General features: G+C 42.7%; 1 protein-coding gene across 1 annotated transcript in view; it reads left to right on the forward strand.

The window, feature by feature from the left end:
- The window catches only part of LOC141155204 (H-2 class II histocompatibility antigen, E-S beta chain-like), a 127,363-nt gene that overhangs the window by 88,048 nt on the left and 16,872 nt on the right, over positions 1-22,443 (forward strand). Inside the window, exon 3 of the mRNA XM_073641946.1 lies at positions 14,177-14,464. Coding sequence (XP_073498047.1) covers positions 14,177-14,464 — 288 coding nt within the window. The remainder of the gene's footprint in view (positions 1-14,176; positions 14,465-22,443) is intronic.

Here is a 22,443-nt window from a genome sequence, read left to right on the forward strand (position 1 = left end):
TACACCGAGGCAGTGAGCTTGTGTTACTGGGGAGAGTGGGCAATCATTAACTTTGATGGATCAGTTAGTTGGGGAAGTTGAGTGAGGTGGGGGAAAGATGATGAATTCAGTTTTGTCCATGTTAAGCTTTAGAAATCTGGCAGAGAAGAAGGATGAAATCGCGAACAGACATTGTGGGATTCTGGTTAGTAGGGAGGAGATATCGGATCCAGAGAGGTAGATCTGTGTGTCATCAGCCTAGAGGTGATACTGAAAGCCGTGAGACTCTATGAGCTGTCCCTGGCTGAAGGTGTAGATAGAGAAGACCAGGGTCCCTAGGACTGAACCTTGGGGGACACTGACAGATAGGGGTTGAGATGAGCAGGTGGTGTGTGAGTAGTAGACACTGAATGTTCTGTCTGTTAGGTATGAAGAGATCCAAGATAGGGCCAAGTCTGTGATGCCAAGAGAAGAGAGAGACTGTAGTAAGAGGGAATGGTCCACTGTGTCAAAGGTAGATGACAGGTCCAGGAGGAGGAGGACAGAGTAGTGACGCTTGGATTTGGCGGTTAGTAGGTCGTTGGTGACTTTAGTCAGGGCAGTTTCAGTAGAATGGTGCGGTCTGAAGCCTGATTGTAAGCGGTCAAAGAGGGAGCAGGAGGAGAGGTGGAAAGACAGTTCAAAGTGGACGTGTTGTTCCAGTAATTTTGAGGCATAGGGGAGGAATGATATGGGGCGATAGCTAGACAGAGAGAATGGGTCGAGGGAGGGCTCTTTGAGGATGGGTGTGATTGAGGCATGTTTGAAACATGAGGAGAAGACACCAGTTGTTAGTGACAGGTTGAAAAGGTGGGTTAGGGTTGGGATGAAGACTGTGGAAAGGTTAGGGATTAGATGGGACGGGATTGGGTCGAGTTCACAGGTGATAAAGTGTGATTTGGAGAGTAAAGCGTAAACTTGATCTTCTGTAATGGTGGAGAAGCTGGTTTTGGAGGAGGAAGGTTGGGTAGATATGAGGAGGGGCTGTGGGGACTTAAGGCAAACTTTTTGTCTGTGTCAATCTTCTGCTTGAAGAATGAAGCAAAGTCTTCGGCTGAGATGAGAGGAGAGGGAGGAGGCATTGGGGGATGTCGGAGAGAATTGAAAGTGTTGAATAGCTGTTTAGGGTTTTGAGACAGGGAGGATATGAGAGATAAGAAGTTAAGTTTGTTTTGCTGCATTGAGTGTGGACTTGAAAATGGTGAGGGATTGTTTGAATGCGATGAAGTGCTCATTGGAATGGTACCTTTTTCATCTCCGCTCAGCAACCCTGGAGGCCCGTTGCAGTTCTTTAATCCGGTTGGTGTGCCAGGGTTCCCTATTTATTATGCGATCTTTGGTATGTGTGAGAGTGGCGACCGAGTCGAGGGCTGCAGCTGTTGTGGTGTTATATAAAGCAGCAGCAACATCTGCATCATGTAAGGACCTTATGTCTGTAAGAGGGAGGAGGGATTCAGAGAGTGAGTGTAGGTCAAGGTGTTTGAGATTTCTGCGAGGACGTGTAAGTTTGTTGAGTGGGGTTTGTGGACCTAGAGAGGAGAGGGAAGAGAATGTAAGTAGGTTGTGGTCAGATAGAGGGAGAGGTGAGTTAAAGAGGTTAGATAGGGAACAGAGGTGGTTGAAGATGAGGTCCAGTGTGTGGCCATCTTTGTGAGTGGCTGTGGAAGACCACTGAGCAAGGCCGAAGGAGGAAGTGAGGGATAGAAGCTTAGAGACAGATGAGTGGGAAGTGTCAATGGGGATGTTGAAGTCGCCCATGATGATAGTGGGGATGTCAGTGGAAAGGAAGTGAAGTAGCCAGGTGGTAAAGTGGTCTAAGAAAGTGATAACTGTCCCTGGGGGAGCCAGTAAATGACAGCCAGTTGGAGGTTGAAGGGGGAGTAGATGCGCACACAGTGCACCTCAAAAGAGGGGAAAGTAAAGGAGGGCGGTAGTGGCATTTGGGTGAAGGCACAGAAATCAGACAGGAGAAAGCCTACTCCTCCACCATGTTTGATGCTGGAGTGGGGGGTGTGGGAAAGGTGGAATCCACCGTATGAGAGTGCAGCTGGAGAAACTGTGTCAGAGGGGGTGAGCTGGATTTCGGTGATGGCGAGGAAGGAAAGTTTGTTAGTAATGAAAAGATCATGAATGTAGGAAAGTTTGTTACAGACGGAGCAAGCGTTCCATAAAGCTCCTGTTATGGCAACTGGGGAAGTGGGGGCTAGGTGAATGTTAATGAGGTTAGAGAGGTTGCAAAAGTTTGTGACAGATCGTGGATAGGAGGTGGAAGTGACTATGGGGATGTTGTGAGGAGGACCTGAATTTGCAGAGATGTCACCGGCAGTGAGGAGCAGAGAAAGTGTCAGCAGGTGGGAGCAGGAGCTCTCTACCCCAACACATCAGACTCTCACCTACCATGGAAACCTTCAAAAGGAACCTGAAGACCCACCTCTTCCGACAGGCATACAACCTGCAGTAATCCTTGCTCCACGACCAGCTCTACCCTCACCTATTGTATCCTCACCCATCCCCTGTAGATTGTGACCCCTCGCGGGCAGGGTCCTCTCTCCTCCTGTACCAGTCGTCGACTTGTATTGTTCAAAATGTATTATAATTGTTTGCGCTATGTATATCCCTTTCACATGTAAAGCGCCATGGAATGAATGGCGCTATAATAATAATAAATAATAATAATGAGGTGGCTGTCTGTGCTTAGAGACACAAGATTGAATGTTGAGGAATAGTTCTGAGGAGGAGGTGAGTTGGATGGGGAGGATGGAGGGAGAGATGAAGAGTTCATTACTAGGTGTAGGGATTAGGGGGGTTAGTAGAAAGTGAAGGATTATGGGGGTGAGAGTTAAAACAAACAAAAACATGGTTAAGAGAGAGTAAGCAGTCAAAGTGTGAGTTACTTGACTAACTGCCTTTGAAGTAACTCCACACACTTGGCGACAAAGACATTTTGCAGAAGAAGATATGTGCACAACCCCGCACGCCTGCGCACCCCTTATGCTGCTTCTAAATTTATGGGTCAGACTAAACCATCAGGTGAGGGGCATTGTGGAAGCTGCTTGTGGATAATTAGCTGCTGGTCAGATCACCAAAAGATGGCTGGGTGATCAAAGATAGAGCTAGGGCTGTGTGGGGATATGCGGTTTCGCACCTTTAGATGTCTGATAGTCTACAGTGTGGAAGGGACAGACGTACCAGTGAGTATTGAATGGAATGTAATAGATAAAGCTGAAATATCAAGCAGAAGAATTGTACCTTTAGATTGTTTCAAGGCGGAGTAGCAGCACATGACAGACAGCAAGCAGAGGTATTGTACCAGTGTGGAGAGAGAAGACGGGTGTTAGTCCAGTGACTCTGAAGTAACTGCCCACACTTGGTGACCATATATTATGTGTATATTATATTATATTAAGAATATACACAGTATCACTGGTGACCGGGGGTGAGACCCCTGTATATACTGTATTATACAGCACATATTACATGTAGGATATAGAGGAGTAGATATAATAATAATATACACAGTATCACTGGTGACTGGGGGGTGAGACCCCTGTATATACTGTATTATACAGTTCATATTACATGTAGGATATAAAGGAGGAGATATAATATACACAGTATCACTGGTGACTGGGGGGGTGAGACCCCTGTATATACTGTAGGATATAGAGGAGGAGATATAATAATAATAATAATATACACAGTATCACTGGTGACCGGGGGTGAGACCCCTATATATACTGTATTTTACAGCACATATTACATGTAGGATATAAAGGAGGAGATATAATAATAATAATATACACAGTATCACTGGTGACCGGGGGTGAAACCCCTGTATATACTGTATTATACAGCACATATTACATGTAGAATATAGAGGAGGAGATATAATAATAATAATAATAATAATATACACAGTATCACTGGTGACCGGGGGTGAGACCCCTGTATATACTGTACTATACAGCACATATTACATGTAGGATACAAAGGAAAAGATATAATAATAATATACACAGTATCACTGGTGACCGGGGGTGAGACCCCTGTATATACTGTACTATACAGCACATATTACATGTAGGATACAAAGGAAAAGATATAATAATAATATACACAGTATCACTGGTGACCGGATATACTGTATTATACAGCACATATTACATGTAGGATACAAAGGAAAAGATAGAATACCATAGGTATAGGGAAAATATATATATATATATATATATATATATATATATATATATGTGTAAATTAAAAAGTTTTTTATGTATGTTTTGTTTGGTATCACCGTACTCAAACTGACATGGTCAACCATATTTCCAGGTAATTTTACCCCACAATGAACGCCGTATAAAACAAAACCAAAAAATCAATGGCGGACTTGCATTTTTTTCACCATTTCATCACACCTAGAATTCTTTCTTGTTTTCAGTACATTATAAGGTACATTGAATTGTCTTGTTCAAAATTAACACTTGGCCCGCTAACAATTGCCCTTTGTATGGTTATGTCAATGGAAAAATAAAAAAGTTATGGCTCTTGGAAAAAGGCGAGGAACAACCAAAGCTCAAATAATCCCTGGTCCTAAAGGGGTGGTCTGAAACAGATTATTTTTCATACTTAATGCCTATGTATATAATACTATAATCAAATCTATTTTCTAATATAGTTTAATTAAAAAGTCCCTATCCTTCCGTAACTACACTAACTGCTTTAATTTAATTTTTTTTTTACTACCTCCTTTTTGATGACTTTGTTTGAGAATCCCCAGTGCTTGGATACTGAAACAAAGCGTCATCAAGCACAGAGGCTGCAGTCACTGCCACAGTTTTTAACCTGTCCCTGACAGAGTGCGTCTTCAGACACCTTCATTTTTGTGGCTGGTCTAGTCCCTCCTCTACTGACCATGTTAGTTGTTAATGCCAACAGATGCTCAGTAGATTTTTCTAATTTCACAGAAAAATACACCTAAAATTTACAGTTTATTGATATCATTTAAAAATTCCCAGTATTCAAGAAAAACCCTCAAAAAAGCAAAACAATGCCAATAAAAAACAGGCCAGCACAAAAAAATCCAGCCAATTAAATACAGATAAATGGGGAAGGGATAATGCCCTGAGCTGACCCTTGATCTGCTCCTGCCTGTCAGCGGAGGTGGCGCCCCAGCTCTTCGAGGGCGCTCCCTGAATGACCCTGAGAGGCCCTCAAATGAATGGGAATGATGGGAGTAAAGTACAGATGTGAGGGGATAAATAAAGGTAGCCAAGCTACACCATCAGACCATCACAACCAGCCGCTCTGTACCTGCAGCGTACAGGTGTGGTAAGTAGAGTGTGATGTTTCAAATATTAGTCCTTATTGAATGACACCTTCTTACCGGCCTTCACTTATTATTCACAGTACAATACATGTAACCAAAACATTAAGACAGAGATGTCTATGTCATCACAGCCTCTGCCAGTCAGCTGTATAGTATAGCCATGATAAAGGACAAGTGACATGTTATGTAAAGATATCACAAACTCTGAAAATAACAATCATATTCAGTTACATACATCACATGCAAACATAGGTAAGCCAAATAATCAGGGAAGATTAAATACAGCAATGTTAACCCCCAGTCACATGCTTGTAGGTGGATAGTGCGGTCTGTTGCCTTTTGACAACCCCTAATAGGAATGAGATATTGGGCGCTGAGGAGTGCACTGAGCACTTTATCTACACCACCACCGCAACAATGTGAGGAGCATGCACGAGGCACCTTATTAAGAAAGCCAACGTCATTCATCTAAGCTTAAGTTTTCTATTAAGTACACATATCATTAGAGTCTATATGGTGTGTGGCTCCTGATGAGGCAATTTGCAGGAGACCTCGCCCACGTCGAGCGATATATACCCGCATCTATCTTTTGAACTTAGCATCTCTGTGTTGTGGAGTCTTGACTGACTACCACATTGTTGATTTGTTCCTGTGACTTGGGGTTAATATTGCTGTATATAATCTATAATCTAATGTATTTTGCTATAATACTTATTTGGTGATGGAGCTGTATAGTGACTTGTTTTTTTGCAGGACGAGGTGACGTTTTTAGCAGTACCATTTTTATTTACAATTCATCTTTTTGATTGCGTTTTATTTCACTTTTTGTTAGGTGGTATGATGAATAAGCATAGTCTTTTGCTTCATGTTTTATTTTTATTTTTTTACGAAGTTCACTGGGGGGTTAACAAGTGTGACAATTTTATAGTTCGGGTCATTATGGATGTGGCGGTACCAAATATGTGTACTTTTGTACTTTTTTTTTTTTTTACATAACTACATGTATTTATTGGTATAATATTTTTTATTTATTTTTTTAATTGTGATTTTTTATATATATATTTTTTTATGTATATTTTTACAATTTTTTGAAAAATAGGTCATCTATTGCACTTTAACTTTCATTACTTTGATCGCTGGCATAATGCATTGCAATTTGCAATGCATTATACTTGTCAATGCTGCACTAACATACACCTCTTAGACCATGCTCCTAGCATGGTCTAACAAGGCCAGCATTGCTGACCTGGAGGTTGTCATGATAACGATCGTCCCTCTCGATGATATCGTGTGGGCTCCTCCTAAATGTTGTGATCAATATCGATTGCGGCATTTAGGGGGTTAAATGGCCCGGTGCGGAGCGGGCACTGGTCCTGAGCTCAGCTATTACTTACTCCGAGCTCCTGGCGGTGATCACATTGGCACAGCTTCTATGCTAGCATGATTGCTATGTCAGAAGTTTCCATCAAAGGTCGTGAAGAGGTTAAAGTACCACTCTGGGGTGCAATGCAGTGTATGTTCCCTGTGTGTAGTAAATACTTACCATTGACTGTCCTCTACTGTATCCAGCGCCACATTGGGCCCTCGGCACCATCTTGTGACCGGAGCTCTGGCTGGCCAGAAGTCACTACTAACCATGACTTTCTCTCTAAGGCCACGGCCCCACTATCAGTATTTGGTCAGTATTCGGTCAGTATTTTTTCTCAGGAGTGGGAGCCAAAACCAGGTGAGGAACAATCAGAGAAAAGGTATAATAGAAACAAGTCACCAATTCTGCATTTATCACCCACTCCTGGTTTTGGCTCCCACTCCTGAGAAAAAATACTGACTGAATACTGATAGTGGGGCTGTGACCTAATGTAAGTCTCGTGCTGAGTCAAATAGACTTACATTGAGCAGTGATTTCTGGTCCACCCAGCAAACACTGGAATAATCAGGCCAGTCACAACTTTGGTCACGTGATGCAGAAACTGGCAGCCGGGAAGTATTTTACAATACACAAATACCCTGCAGCAGTACATTAAAGGGCAAACAATATTCATTTAGCTATACAATGAATATGATATTTAGTGATGGAACAAACCGGTTAAATACTTTCCCCTAATTAGTGTGAGTAGAAGACTCAGTATTTACTGCTGTATTAGTTAAAAATAAATCTTTCTAGGTTATCTGCAATTTTTGAAATTTTTAGGTGGCTGTTCAGTGGTCCTGTCTGGTCTTGCGTTCGAACCCACCGCAAAACGGTAATCGGGTGTATAGGCCAACAGGGCCATAGACTATAAATGTGCCAGCAGAGCGAATGTGTGCTTTGTCATGCATCATTTTCGGGCATATACGTCTACTGGAAGTGGACACCAGTCTACTACGTTTGAGTGTCCGCCTCCACGTTCACTCTGCCTTCACATTTACAGTCTATGGCCTTGTTGGTACATACACCCAAGTCCCATTTTGCAGGGGGTTCGGACATAAGCGTTGACAGGGCCACCGAACGGGTGCCTGGACACAATGTGAAAGCACCCTTAAACAATTCACTCAAATTAAATATATGTCAGTTGTGGAGACAGTGCTGGTCTCTGCATGCCAGGTAACCTTCTTACAACACACACTGACAGTGTGCTCTGTTGACCATAGCCAGAAAGAGAGTGCACTGTCATTGTGCACATTGTACAGTGACAAATCTCCTGCTTATTTGTTGGCATTGACAACTAACATTCTCAGTAGAGGAGGGACTAGCCCAGCCCCTAAAATGAAGGTATCCAATGACGCATTGTGTCAGGGACAGGTTAAAAACTGTGGCAGTGACTGCAGCCTCTGCCCCTTAATGACGATTCGTTTGAGTATGCCAGCATGCACTGGAAAACATTTTAGTGGTAAAAATGTAATTCTTCTTTCTTCACTGCCCAATGGTATAAAATTCTCTGAGGCACATGTGGTGTCCAGATGACCACTACACCCCTAGATGAATTCATTGAGAGGTGTAGTTTGTAAAATGGGGTCACTTATGAGGGAACCCTGCCAATGTGACATGACACCCTCAAATCATTCCAGCAAAATCTGAACTCCAGTATGACGCTTCTTCCCTTTTGAGCTTTGCACTGTGCCTACAAAATTAGTTTTCGACCACATATGGGGTATTGGTGTACTCAGGAGAAATTGCCTGACAAATTGTGCTATTCACTTTATCCTGTTATCTGAAAATTAAAAATTTGTGGCCAAAGCAACATTTTAGTGGAAAAAATGTTCCATTGACTTAGCCCAATATTATACAATTCTGTGAATCGTCTGTGGTTTAAAAATGCTCTCTACACACCTAAAAGAATTCCTCAAGAGATGTAATTTCCAAAATGGGGTGACTTGTTGCTGTGTCTGCTCTTTTACCATGTCAGGAACTGTTCAAATGTGACATGGCATCTGTAATCTATTCCAGCCAAAATGGTGCTCCAGAATTCAAATGGCGCTCTTTCCCTTCCGAGCCCTGCCTTGCACCCAAACAGTAGTTTTCCACCGCATATGAGGTATCAGCATACTCAGGAGAAATTGCACAACATATTGTACTGTCCATTTTTTCTTGTTACCCTTGTAGAAATGAAAAATGTGGGGCAAAAACTACATTTATGTGGTAAAAATATATTGTTTCAGTTTCATGGCTCAACTTTATAAAATTCTGTGAAGCACCTGGTGAATACAGCTAGATAAGTTCCTTGAGGGGTATAGGGTAACCCTTAGATTACCGTTGGGTTAATTTAAATGATTAAAGAATGTCTGTTTTATTTCAAATAAAGTGTTTTGTGTGTGTTTATTTAACTTTATGTACAGGTTTAGTAATGAGGGTGTCTGCTGAAACCTCTTCATTACTAAACCTAGCGCTTGGTGTCAACTACAGCTACTGACACCACCCCCTAATCCCATTAATGCCGCACTTGTTTTGTCAGTACATGCGGATCTACTGCATGTAATGACATTTCAATTGGTCAAAATCTGCGCTAAGCTACAGAAATTGACATGCTGCGGGTGAGTTTACGCAGTGTCAAAAACAAGCATAGTGAGCATGGGATTTCTTATACAATAAATAAAATGAATAATTAAATAAAAAAATGGCGTGGGCTTCCGCATCATTTTAATAACCAGCAGAGGGAAAGCCGACCACTGAGGGCCGCTATTACTAGACAGGGAAGTGGTCATTAGCCAAAAATGTTCCCTGGCTATTAATAATAGCCCACAGCCGTTTGCTGAGCTTTTATTTTCTAGATTATAAGGGGACTCCAGAAAAGAATTGACATGAGGTCCCCCTATAAACTCTATCCAGCAAAGGCTAGGCAGACAGCTGGGGGCTGATATTAATAGCCAGGGAGGGGACCAAGGATCCTTGCCCCCTTCGTGGCTAATAACATCAGCTCTCAGCGCCCCAGAAATGGCACATCAATAAGATGCGCCAAATCTGTCGCTTAGCCTCCGCTCTTACCACTTTCCCTGTGGCGGTGGCAAGTGGGGTAATAGGGTTGGGGTTCATGTCAGCCTTGTATTGGCAGCTGACATGAAGCCAAGGTTAGTAGTGGACAGGCTATAAGACACCCCCATTACTAACCCCGTAGTAAGGTTTTGAAATAAAGACACGGCCTGAAAAAAAATCCTTTATTTGAAAGAAGTCCACACAATTTTAATCATTTATTTAAAAATAAAAAACACAGGTATACTTACCTAACGCCCAATCCCGATGCCATTGTCTCCTGTAAAAAAACTGAAAATAAAAAAGCAACTCTATACTCACCTAAGGCCCATTCCATTTGAAGCCATTGTCACCTGTAAAAAAAAATAAAAAAAACAACCATATCTTTACCAGTCCGAAGTGATGACATAATCCAGTGTCCCACTATGATTGGGTTATTTCTAGAACAGTCACATCAGCTGAGCAGCCGGGACAGAGGTCCCTGGAGTTTGTCAGCTGACGAACTCCGGTGATCTCAATCATGGCTGCGCAGAGCTATACCCTGGAGGGGCGTGATCGCTCCTGTCAATGTACTGCTGGCTGCCAGGTCGCCGTGGGACACTTGGATTACGTGTATTACGGCGGATAGGTGAGTATATGGTGGTTTATTATTTTTTACAAGTGATGTGGGCATCGCAGATTAGGTGTTAAGAGGAGTATTATATATTCTTATTGTTATTTAGTTAAACTTTTTTTTTTTCTTCAATGTGTAACACAGGTGCCGCTGGTAGACTACTTTTCCCATCAGCAGCGCCTGTTCCCGCTATTATTAGCGACAGCAGCCATATCCTGATGGGAGGAGTAATCTCTTCAGGCGACGCTGCTGACCCGCAGTCCATTCTTTGTGTGTTTTTGCCTTGTTTTTGACCCACTGACTTCAATCAAAGTCCATGCCTTAAAAATCCTGTGCAATTGATTGTCCTTGTGCTATGGTTAGCGTGTCCTTTATATGGTCTCTAACGTATATCTTGAGGCTTCATACGGTGCTGGGTCCAAAAGGAGATTGACAGCCTGAGTAGCAGCATGGACTCTGAATGAATGCCATTTACGCCTGTAGGCTGTGCGCACACGGTGCGTTTTTGGTGTGTTTTGGCAGCATTTTTTCCGAGTTGAAATGGGCCAAAAACTCTAGGGAATCCTTTTGCCAGCATAGTCAATGAAAATCCTGGAGTACTGTGCACATGATCAGGAATTTTCCTGCCAGGATTTACAGTGCGTTTAAATCCGCAGCATGTCAATTCTTTGTGCATTTTTCACCCATTGACTTCAATTGAGTTAGTCAAATTCGCAGCATTGCCATTCCTTTTGTATGTCACTTGATGTCATCCTGTGGTTGCTGAGTGACAATCGAATAAGATGATGGTCATCCCAGTCAGTGGAGAGTCGCTTTCACCCTCTGCCGGTCTGTAGCTTTGTTGTCCCCAATGTCTGCTGCTTGACCTTGTTGTAATGGACTGCCGTCTTCGAAATTTTGGAGGCAACATGACGCTCACTGTATCCCTCTGCTAGTAAAGCCAGAATTGAGCCCTTCTTTAGGGCTATTCCTAGCACTCGTTTTGCCATCCAGCTTGTCCTATTGCAAGAGGATTGTGAAGACCACAGCAGTGTTTTTTATACTTCCTCTCCTTACATAAGATTTGGTTCAGGTGATCACCTAATCAGAAGCACATTAAGTAGAATGAGGTGGACTGTGGTTGGAATTCAACTGACACTGGAATGAAATGGCTGTCAGACATGTAGAGATGGGGATTTTTAGAAAACTGTGCAGTGGTCTCTTAATTTTTGCCAGAGCTGATTAAGCAAAATCCATTTTAGAAAAAAGAAGAAAGGGGAAACATGGGGGAAAATAAAAAAAGGAGAGGGGTACAGGTGAAACCAGAAGTTTGCATACACTATATAAAAAGACTCATATGCATGTTTTTCTCAATATTTGACATGAAATCAGAACAAACCTTTCCCGTTTTAGGTCAATTAGGATTACCATAATTTTTAATATTTGCCAAATGCCAGAATAATGAGAGAGAGAATGTTTTAAGGCATTATTATTACTTACTGCAAAGTCAAAAGTTTTCATGCACTAAGATTACTATGCCTTTAAACAATTCTGGACTGCCCATATGATGTCATGTGTTTGGAAGCTTCTGTTTTTGGCAACATCTAAGTTAGAGACACACCTGTGTATATATCTTAATGCACACCTGAAACACACTGCTTCTTTGTATAGCATCGTGGGAAAGTCTAAAGAAATCACCCAAGATATCAGGAAGAGAATTGTGGACTTACACAAGTCTGGCTCATGCTTGAGTACAATTTCAAGATGCCTGAAGGTGCCTCGTTCATCTGTACAAACAATTATATACAAATACAAACAAAGTGGGAATGTCCAGCCATCATACCGCTCGGGAAGGAAACGGGTTCTGTGTCCCAGAGATGAACGTTCTTTGGTCCGACATGTGCATATCAACCCAAGGACAAAAGCAAAAGACCTTGTGAAGATGATGGCTTAAGCTGGTAAGATTATGTCAATATCCACAATGAAATGAGTACTGTATCAACATGGGCTGAAAGGCCACTCTGCCAATAAGAAGCCATTACTCCAAAGAAAAATAAAAAAGTCAGATTAATGTTTGCAGATGCACACAGGAACAAAGACTTTAATATTTGGAGACCTGTCCCGTGGTCTGCTAAAACTAAAATTTAACTTTTTGGGCATAATGATCGGAACACCATCCCAACTGTGAAATACAGGGGTGGCAGCATCATGTTGTGGGGTTGTTTTGCTGCAGGAAGGACTGGTGCACTTCACAAAATAGATGGCATCATGAGAAAAGAAGATTGTGGCAATACTGAAGCAACAGCTCAAGACATCAGCTAGGAAGTTAAAGCTTCGGCGGAAATGGGTTTTCCAAATGGACAATGACCCGAAGCATTCTGCCAAAATGGTAACAAAGTGGCATAAGGATAACAAAGTCAATGTTTTGGAGTGGCCATCACAAAGCCCTGATCTCAATCCGATTGAAAATTTATCGGCAAAGCTGAAAAGGCTGCGAGCAAGGCGACCTACAAACCTGGATCAGGTTTGATGGGGTTGAGGTCAGGGGAGCATGGGGCCCACACCATAAGTTTGTCCCCTTTTATGCCCACTCCATCCATTTGGACCATCGAACTGTTTTGTTCACCGATGAGTGCCGTGCAACGCTCGATGGTCCAGATGGATGGAGTGGAGGATGGCTGGTTGATGGACACCCCATGCAAACACGGCTACGGCGCCAGCATGGAGGAGGTGGAGTAATGTTTTAGGCTGGAATCATGGGGAGAGAGATTGTTGGCCCCTTTAGGATCCCTGAAGGGGTAAAGATGAACTTCATAATGTATGTTGAGTTTCTCAAATAGCACTTCCTTCCATGGTTCAAGAAGAAGAACCGTGCGTTCCGCAGCAAGATCGTTTTCATGCATGATAATGCCCCGTCTCATGCTGCACATAACACATCTGCATCTCTGGCTGCTATGGGCACAAAAGGGGACAAACTTATGGTGTGGCCCCCATGCTCCCCTGACCTCAACCCCATTGAGAACCTCTGGAGCATCATCAAAAGGAGTGTCTATGATGGCGGGAGGCAGTTCACATCTAAGCAACAGCTCTGGGAGGGTATTCTGTCCTCATGCAAAACAATTAAAGCAGAAACCATCCAAAACCTGACTAATTCAATGGACGAGAGAGTTCAGAAGCTCCTTTCGAACAAGGGGTCCTATGTGCAAATGTAACATCACCTAGAATAAAGTTTTGAGTTGAAAACTGTTTGATTTCAGTGTGTAATAACCTGCTAATGATTATAATTTCAAAAATGACCATTTTTTTGTTCTTTATTAAAATGAAAAGGTTGAAAACTCTGCTGTGCATAATAATTTGGAACATGCATTTTGAGTGCAGTTTGAGTGTTTTATTTTTTAAAAAATATCCTGTTATCATAGGCAGTTTCTACAAAAACCTTTCAATTGTACTCTAATAGTTATTTGACTGGAAAATTACAATGACTGCAATTCATATAGGTAATTTGGGAAAATCTGAGAAAATATTATTTGCATAATAATTTGGAACACAGTGTAGTATGCTATATAATTATTTGTAGCTGCTTTTCTTTTCTTTTTAAACCATACACTTATTTCTAATAAAGTCTATTTCTGCCCTACTTAGATGTAAACTCACACAACTACAAGATTTGCGATCTCCATTTTGTTTCTACATTTCTTCTGTTTTTCCCTTGAGTAGCTGCTCGCTATGTGTTTTTCCACCAACTTATTCGAGTTCTGTCAATGACTTTTCTCTGCTTATTTTTTTTTCTCAGTTAAACCTGAGATAGTTGTGTCCGTGCTGCCTCAACATGAAGGTCCACACACCGTGCGCCACATCCTGCAATGTAATGTGTTCGGTTTCTACCCATCTGAGGTTGAGGTGAAATGGTACCGGAATAGCCAGGAGGAAACCGAGGACGTTCAGTCTTCTGCGCTTTTTCGGAATGGTGATTGGACTTTCCAAATCCTTGTGATGCTGGAGACCGAGTTTCAGAAAGGCGACACTTTTACCTGCGAGGTTCATCACAAGAGCTTGGAGGCCCCACTCCAAGTAAACTGGCGTAAGTTTTTTTGGTCATCACTAGTATATGTGCTCTAAACTTTATTCTAGAATGTTGGACTGAGTAGAAATAAGGAAAGGTGATGGCAGGATGCTTTTGAGACTACTTAATTCTCTTCATCACAACATCTTATGTATACAGTGCCTTGAAAAACTATTCATAACCCGTGAACTTTTCTAAATTTTTTCACGTTACACCCACAAACTTAAGGTTGTGTGCACACGTTGCTGATTTGGTGCGTTTTTGTCACCTTTTTTGGTGCGGATTTGTGACAACCTGAAACAAAACCTGATGCCAGCAAAGTGAGTGAGAAAACTGAAGCGTCATGCACACGTTGAATATTTGTGACTTGTAGATTTGGTGCAGAAAATAATCTGCAGCATGTTAATTCTCTGTGTGTTTTTCATCATTGACGACACTCAAATGAGTTAAAAAAAATGCGCTATTCCGCTGCAGAAATTTCTGCAATCAAATACTCAATGTGTGCACATAGCCTAAAAGTCTTTTATTGGGATTTTATATGATAGCAACACAAAGTAGCAAGTATTTGTGAAGTGTGAAGGAATTTATACAAGGTTTTCTAATTATTTCAAAGATATATATCTGAAAATTGTGAGGTGCATTTATATTCAGCCCCCTATAGTCTGATGCCCCTAAATAAAATCCTGAGTGACCAATCACCTCCAGAAGTCACATAATTAATACATTGAGTCCACCTGTGTGTAATATATCCTCAGTATAAATGCAGCTGTTCTGTGAAGACCTCAGAGGTTTTTTGAGAATATTACAGATTAACCCCTTCGCCCCCGAACCTGTTTTCACCTTCCTGACCAGGCCAAATTTTACAATTCTGACCACTGTCACTTTGTGGTAATAACTCTGGAGCTTCAACAGATCTCCCTGATTCTGAGATTGTTTTTTCGTGACATATTGTACATCATGATAGTGGTAAAATTTACATAGTAACATAGTTTTGAAGGTTGAAGAAAGACTAAGTCCATCTAGTTCAACCCATAGCCTAACATGTTGATCCAGAGGAAGGTAAAAAAAAAACATGTGGCAAACACTAAGCTCCACATTGGGGGAAAAAAAATCCTTCCTGACTCCATACGACAATCAGACTAGTTCCCTGGATCAATGCCCTATCAAGGAATCTAGTATTTATAACCTGTAATATTAGACTTTTCAAGAAAGTCATCCATGCCCTTCTTAAATTTGAACAGTGAATCACTCATTACAACATCATGCGGCAGAGAGATCCATAGTCTCACTGCTCTTACAGTAAAGAATCCGCGTCTGTGATTATGATTAAACCTTCTTTCCTCCAGACGTAGAAGATGCCCCCTTGTCCCCGTCTCAGGCCTCAGGGTAAAAAGATCAGTAGAAAGGTCTTTGTACTGTCCCCTCATATACTTGTACATAGTAATAAGATCACCCCTAAGCCTTCTTTTTTCCACAGTAAATAACCCCAAGTGTAATAACCTGTCTTGGTATTGCAGACCCTCCAGTCCTCTAATAACCTTGGTGGCTCTTCTCTGCACCCGCTCTAGTTCAGCTATGTCTTTCTTATACACCGGAGACCAGAACTGTACACAGTATTCTAAGTGTGGTCGCACTAATGACTTGTATAGAGGTAAAATTATGTTCTCCTCATGAGCATCTATGCCTCTTTTAATGCATCCCATTATTTTATTTGCCTTTGCAGCAGCTGCCTGACACTGGCCACTAAACGTGAGCTTGTCGTTCACCAATACACCCAGGTCTTTTTCAGTTACAGTTTTGCCCAGTGTTTTACAATTAAGCATATAATTATACATTTTATTTCCTCTGCCCAAGTGCATTACCTTACATTTATCCCCATTAAAGCTCATTTGCCATTTATCAGCCCAAGCTTCTAGTTTACATAGATCCTCCTGTAATATAAAATTGTCTTCCTCTGTATTGATTACTCTGCAGAGTTTAGTGTCATCTGCAAATAATGAAATATTATTCTGTATGCCCCCTACAAGGTCATTAATAAATATGTTAAAAAGAAGGGGGCCCAATACTGACCCCTGTGGTACCCCACTGTTAACTGAGACCCAGTCTGAGTGTTTTCCATTAATAACCACCCTTTGTTTCCTATCACTGAGCCAATTCTTAACCCACATACATATATTTTCCCCTATCCCCAATGTTCTCATTTTATGTATCAACCTTTTGTGTGGAACCGTATCAAAAGCTTTTGAAAAGTCCATATACACAACATCCACTGCATTTCCTTGGTCCAGTCCAGAACTTGCCTCCTCATAAAAACTGATCAGATTAGTTTGACAGGAACGGTCCCTCGTAAACCCATGTTGATTTTGGGTCATGAGGTTATTCTTCTTCAGATACTCTAGTGTAGCATCTCTTAGGAAATCCTCCAGGATTTTACACACAGTAGAGGTTAAGCTTACCGGCCTATAATTTCCAAGTTCAGTTTTTGTCCCCTTTTTGAATATTGGCACCACATTTGCTATACGCCAGTCCTGTGGTACAGACCCTGTTATTATGGAATCTTTAAAGATTAAAAATAATGGTCTATCTATGACGTTACTTAATTCCTGCAGTACTCGCGGGTGTATCCCATCTGGGCCCGGGGATTTGTCAACTTTAGTGATTTTTAGACGCCGCCGTACTTCCTGCTGGGTTAAGCAAGTGACATTTAATGGAGAATTTTTGTTATCACTGATCATGTTTTCTGTCATGCGATTTTCTTGTGTAAATACGGTTGAAAAAAAATCATTTAGCATATTGGCTTTTTCCTCATCCTCATCCACCATTTCCCCCAGACTATTTTTAAGGGGGCCAACACTATCGTTTTTTAGTTTTTTACTATTTATGTAGTTAAAGAATATTTTGGGGTTACTTTTACTTTCTCTGGCAATGATTCTCTCTGCCTCAATCTTTGCTGCCTTGATTTGTATTTTACATAATTTATTTAATTTTCTGTATTTATTTAATGCCTGATCGCTACCTACTTGCTTTAGTTCTCTAAATGCTTTCTTTTTGTCACTTATTGCGCCCCTTACAGCTCTATTTAGCCATAGTGGTTTCCTCCTATTTCTAGCATGTTTATTCCCATAGGGTATATATTGTACACAGGTCCTATTCAGGATGTTAATAAATGTCTCCCATTTGCTTTGTGTAGCTTTATGTCTCAGGATATCGTCCCAGTTTATTGCACTAAGATCATCTCTTAACTGTTGGAAATTTGCCATCCTGAAGTTTAGTGTCCTTGTAACCCCTCTACTACACATCTTACTAAAGGTTACATGAAAACGTATTATTTTGTGATCACTATTACCCAAGTGACCCCCAGCTCGTATATTTGATATGCGGTCTGGCCTATTGGTTAATATTAGGTCTAGCAGTGCCCCCCTTCTTGTTGGGTCCTGAACCAGTTGTGAAAGGTAATTGTCTCTCATAGTAGTCAAAAACCTGTTTCCTTTGCTTGAACTACATGTTTCTGTCCCCCAATGTATTTCAGGGTAGTTCAAGTCTCCCATAATAATGACTTCTCCTTGAGTCGCTGCTTCATCTATTTGCTTTACGAGGATATTCTCCGCTACTTCCATTATTTTTGGAGACTTATAATAAACCCCTATCAGTAATTTATTATTTTTTCCCCCTCCCCTTATCTCCACCCACAGGGACTCTACATTTTCATTAGATTCACATATATCCTCCGGTAAGACAGGTTTTAAGGATGATTTTACATATAAACACCCCCCCCCTCGCTTGTTTGTACGGTCATTTCTGAACAGACTATAGTCCTGTAAATTAACTGCCCAGTCATGGCTCTCGTCCAGCCACGTCTCAGATATCCCTACCATGTCATAATTATTTTCCAACAAAATTAATTCTAATTCCTCCATTTTGTTGGTGAGGCTTCTGGCATTAGTGTACATGCATTTTATGTGTCTCTCTGTACCTCTATTCCTTCTTACTTTATTGACTGTTCTAACCCCCACCTCCAACTGCTTTATTTGTGCCCAGGTCACTATCTGCACTATCTTCCCCACCTATAAAATGAATGCCCTCCCCCCCAATCCCTAGTTTAAACACTCCTCCAACCTTCTAGCCATTTTCTCCCCATTGAGGTGCAGCCGGTCCCTAGCGTAGAGTCTGTAGCCAACTGAGAAGTCGGCCCAGTTCTCCAGGAACCCAAATCCCTCCTTCCTACACCAGTTCTTGAGCCACTTATTTATCTCCCTAATCTCCAGTTGCCTCTCTGGCGTGGCACGTGGTACCGGTAGTATTTCAGAGAATACCACCTTGGAGGTCCTTGCTTTGAGCTTGCAGCCTAATTCCCTGAAATCATCTTTAAGGACCTTCCACCTACCTCTAACTTTGTCATTTGTGCCAATGTGCACCATGACCGCTGGGTCCTCACCAGCCCCTCCCAGTAATCTGTCAACCCGATCAGCGATGTGCCGGACTCGAGCTCCAGGTAGGCAGCACACTGTTCGACGATCCCTGTCTTTGTGACAGATTGCCCTATCTGTTCCCCTAATAATTGAGTCCCCCACTACCAGCACCTGCCTGGCCTACCCTACTCTCCTATTTCCCTCTTTACTGGAGCTGACATTCCTCTGGCTTTCAGGGGACATGCCTTGCTGCAGTAGTGCTACCCCTGTACCGTCACTCCCCTCATCTGCCAACTTTGCAAACTTATTGGGGTGGGCCAGATCAGGACTAGCCTCGCTGGCACTCTTACCTCTACCACCCCTTCGATATCAGTTGCGTTTATTTGTGAAAAATCGGAAATTTGGCGAAAATGTTAAAAATGTCGCAATTTTCAAAATTTTAATTTTTATGCCCTTAAATCAGAGAGATATGTCACACAAAATAGTTAATAAATAACATTTCCCACATGTCTACTTTACATCAGCACAATTTTGGAACCAAAATTTTTTTTTAAGTAGGGAGCTATAAGGGTTAAAAATTGACCAGCGATTTCTCATTTTTCCAACAAAATTTACAAAACCATTTTTTTAGGGACCACATCACATTTGAAGTGACGTTGAGGGGCTTTATTAGAGAAAATAGCCAAAAGTGACACCATTCTAAAAACTGCACCCCTCAAGGTGCTCAAAACTACATTCAATAAGTTTATTAACCCTTCAGGTTCTTCACAGGAATTTTTGGAATGTGGAAGAAAAAAATGAACATTTAACTTTTTTCACAAAGATGTTAATTTAGACCCAAATTTTTTTTATTTTCGCAGGGGTAACAGGAAAAAATGGACCCCAAAATTTGTTGTGCAATTTCCCCTGAGCACGCAGATACCCCATACGTGGGGTAAAAAACACTGTTTGGGAGCACAGCAGGGCTCAGAAGGGAAGGAGCGCCATTTGACTTTTTGAATGTAAAATTTGCTTGAATAATTAGCGGACGCCACGTTGCGTTTGGAGAGCCCCTGATGTGCCTAAACAGTGGAAACCCCCCACAAGTGACACCATTTTGGAAACTAGACCCCTCTGGGGATTTATCTACAGGTGTAGAGACTGTTTTCAATACATGGGTGTCTTCCAGAAACGAGCAGCAGTGAATGAAATGAAAATTGAAAATCTGTCATTGTAGCGCCCATACATTGTGCCCAGCTTGTGCTTCTGGTGACATGCACCCGTAAGTTAAGCGGGCTCTCATTGCAACAGAAAAGCCAATTATTTGGACGCTAAATGTGGTTTAGGCACACTGTTCACAGGATACTGACAGGAGCGGCGTGGAAAACGGTGAAGACGGCAGAAGGTGAGTATATGACAGGGTGCAGGGGACTTACATTTAAAGCACCACTCCAGCGGGTGCAATGAAAAAAAACGCAGGAGTGGTGCTTTAAGTTTGTGGATGTAATGTGTAAAAATGTGGAAAAGTTCACAGGGGGTATGGATACATTTTCAAAGCACTGTATCGTTCTCTAACATCATGTTGTATGTTTGGAAACCGAATCTTTTGCAAACTGAATTACCGTATTTTTCGGACTATAAGACGCACTGGACCATAAGACGCACCTAGGTTTTAGAGGAGGAAAATAAAAAAATAAAAATGTAAGCAAAAAATGTGGTCATGATGCACTTTTAAGAGGGAGGGGGTCTTCTGCTGACACTGGTATAGGGTAATATCCCCCAATTCTGACAATATCCCCCATCCTGGTATATATGTGGTCCCCATCCCCATCCTGGTATGCCTGGCATCCTTCCATCCTGGTATGCATGGCACCCCTCATCCTTATCCTGGTATGCATGGCACCCCTCATACCTATCCTGATATGCATGGCACCCATCATTCCTGTCCTGGTATGCATGGCACCCCTCATCCCTGTCCTGGTATGCATGGCACCCCTCATACCTATCCTGATATGCATGGCACCCATCATTCCTGTCCTGGTATGCATGGCACCCCTCATCCTCATCCTGGTATGCATGGCACCCCTTATCCTTATCCTGGTATGCATGGCACCCCTCATACCTATCCTGGTATGCATGGCACCCCTCATCCCTGTCCTGGTGTGCAGGCACCCCTAATCCCTATCCTGGTATGCATGGCACCCCTCATCCCTGTCCTGGTATGCTTGGCACCCCTCATCCCTGTCCTGATATGCATGGCACCCATCATTCCTGTCCTGGTATGCATGGCACCCCTCATCCCTGTCCTGGTATGCATGGCACCCCTCATACCTATCCTGATATGCATGGCACCCATCATTCCTGTCCTGGTATGCATGGCACCCCTCATCCTCATCCTGGTATGCATGGCACCCCTTATCCTTATCCTGGTATGCATAGCACCCCTCATACCTATCCTGGTATGCATGGCACCCCTCATCCCTGTCCTGGTGTGCAGGCACCCCTAATCCCTATCCTGGTATGCATGGCACCCATCATCCCTATCCTGGTATGCATGGCACCCCTCATCCCTGTCCTGGTATGCTTGGCACCCCTAATCCCTGTCCTGGTATGCATGGCACCCCTAATCCCTGTCCTGGTATGCATGGCACCCCTAATCCCTGTCCTGGTATGCATGGCACCCCTAATCCCTGTCCTGGTATGCATGGCACCCCTAATCCCCATCAGGCTGCACATTAAAAAAAAATAAACACTCATACTCACCTCTCTTCTCTCCTCCAGCGCTGCGTCCTGTCTGCCTGCACTGATCTCTCCATGTGAGCCGCGCATGACGTCACTGCCATGCGCGGCTCACATGGAGAGATCAGCTGCCAGAAGTTACTGCTCCCCACGCCGGGTCTGTGTGCGCGGGGAGCAGTGACTTCACTCTCCTTCATAGCCGGCACACAGCGAAGCCGCGCTGCGGCTGCTGCTGCTGCCGGCTATCTCCTGTGCCCGCTCATTAAAGGCGGGCACAGGAGATAGCCGGCAGCAGCCGCAGCGCGGCTACACTGTATACCGCTATTATGGAGCATGAATATTCAGTGCTCCCCACGCCCATGGGGCGTGGGGAGCTGTGAATATTCATTTTCTTTAGCAGCGTGGACAGTGCAGGCTGCAGCAGGCGGCTGCTGCCTCCTGTGCCCCACTACTCTACAGATACCGCTCCCCCCACACCCCACATAAATATACACACACCCCCCCCAACATTCGGACCATAAGACGCACCCCCCATTTTCCTCCGAAATTTTGGAGGAAAAAAGTGCGTCTTATGGTCCGAAAAATACGGTACTTGTGTTTCCTTCCTCTATTAAAGGGAATCTGTTAGCAGGTTTTTGCTATGTAAGCTGAAGACCGCATGCTGTAGGGGTTAAAACACAGATTTCAGCATTGCCTGTTTACAAGCTCAGTGAATTTGTTTGCCTGAAGTGTTTGTTTTAGCACCAGTAGATTATCATTGCTGTGATTCTGGAACACTAGCCTGAGAAGGAGGAGGGGGTCCTTTGTACATGGAGATCCTGGTGTGGGTGGGGTTAGCTCTCATGTGGGTGGGGTTTGCTTTCTCAGCTC

This window comes from Phyllobates terribilis, unplaced genomic scaffold (genome assembly GCF_046119375.1).
Source record: "Phyllobates terribilis strain yellow unplaced genomic scaffold, ASM4611937v1 Scaffold_7__3_contigs__length_470593459, whole genome shotgun sequence".
Classification (NCBI taxonomy): domain Eukaryota; kingdom Metazoa; phylum Chordata; class Amphibia; order Anura; family Dendrobatidae; genus Phyllobates; species Phyllobates terribilis.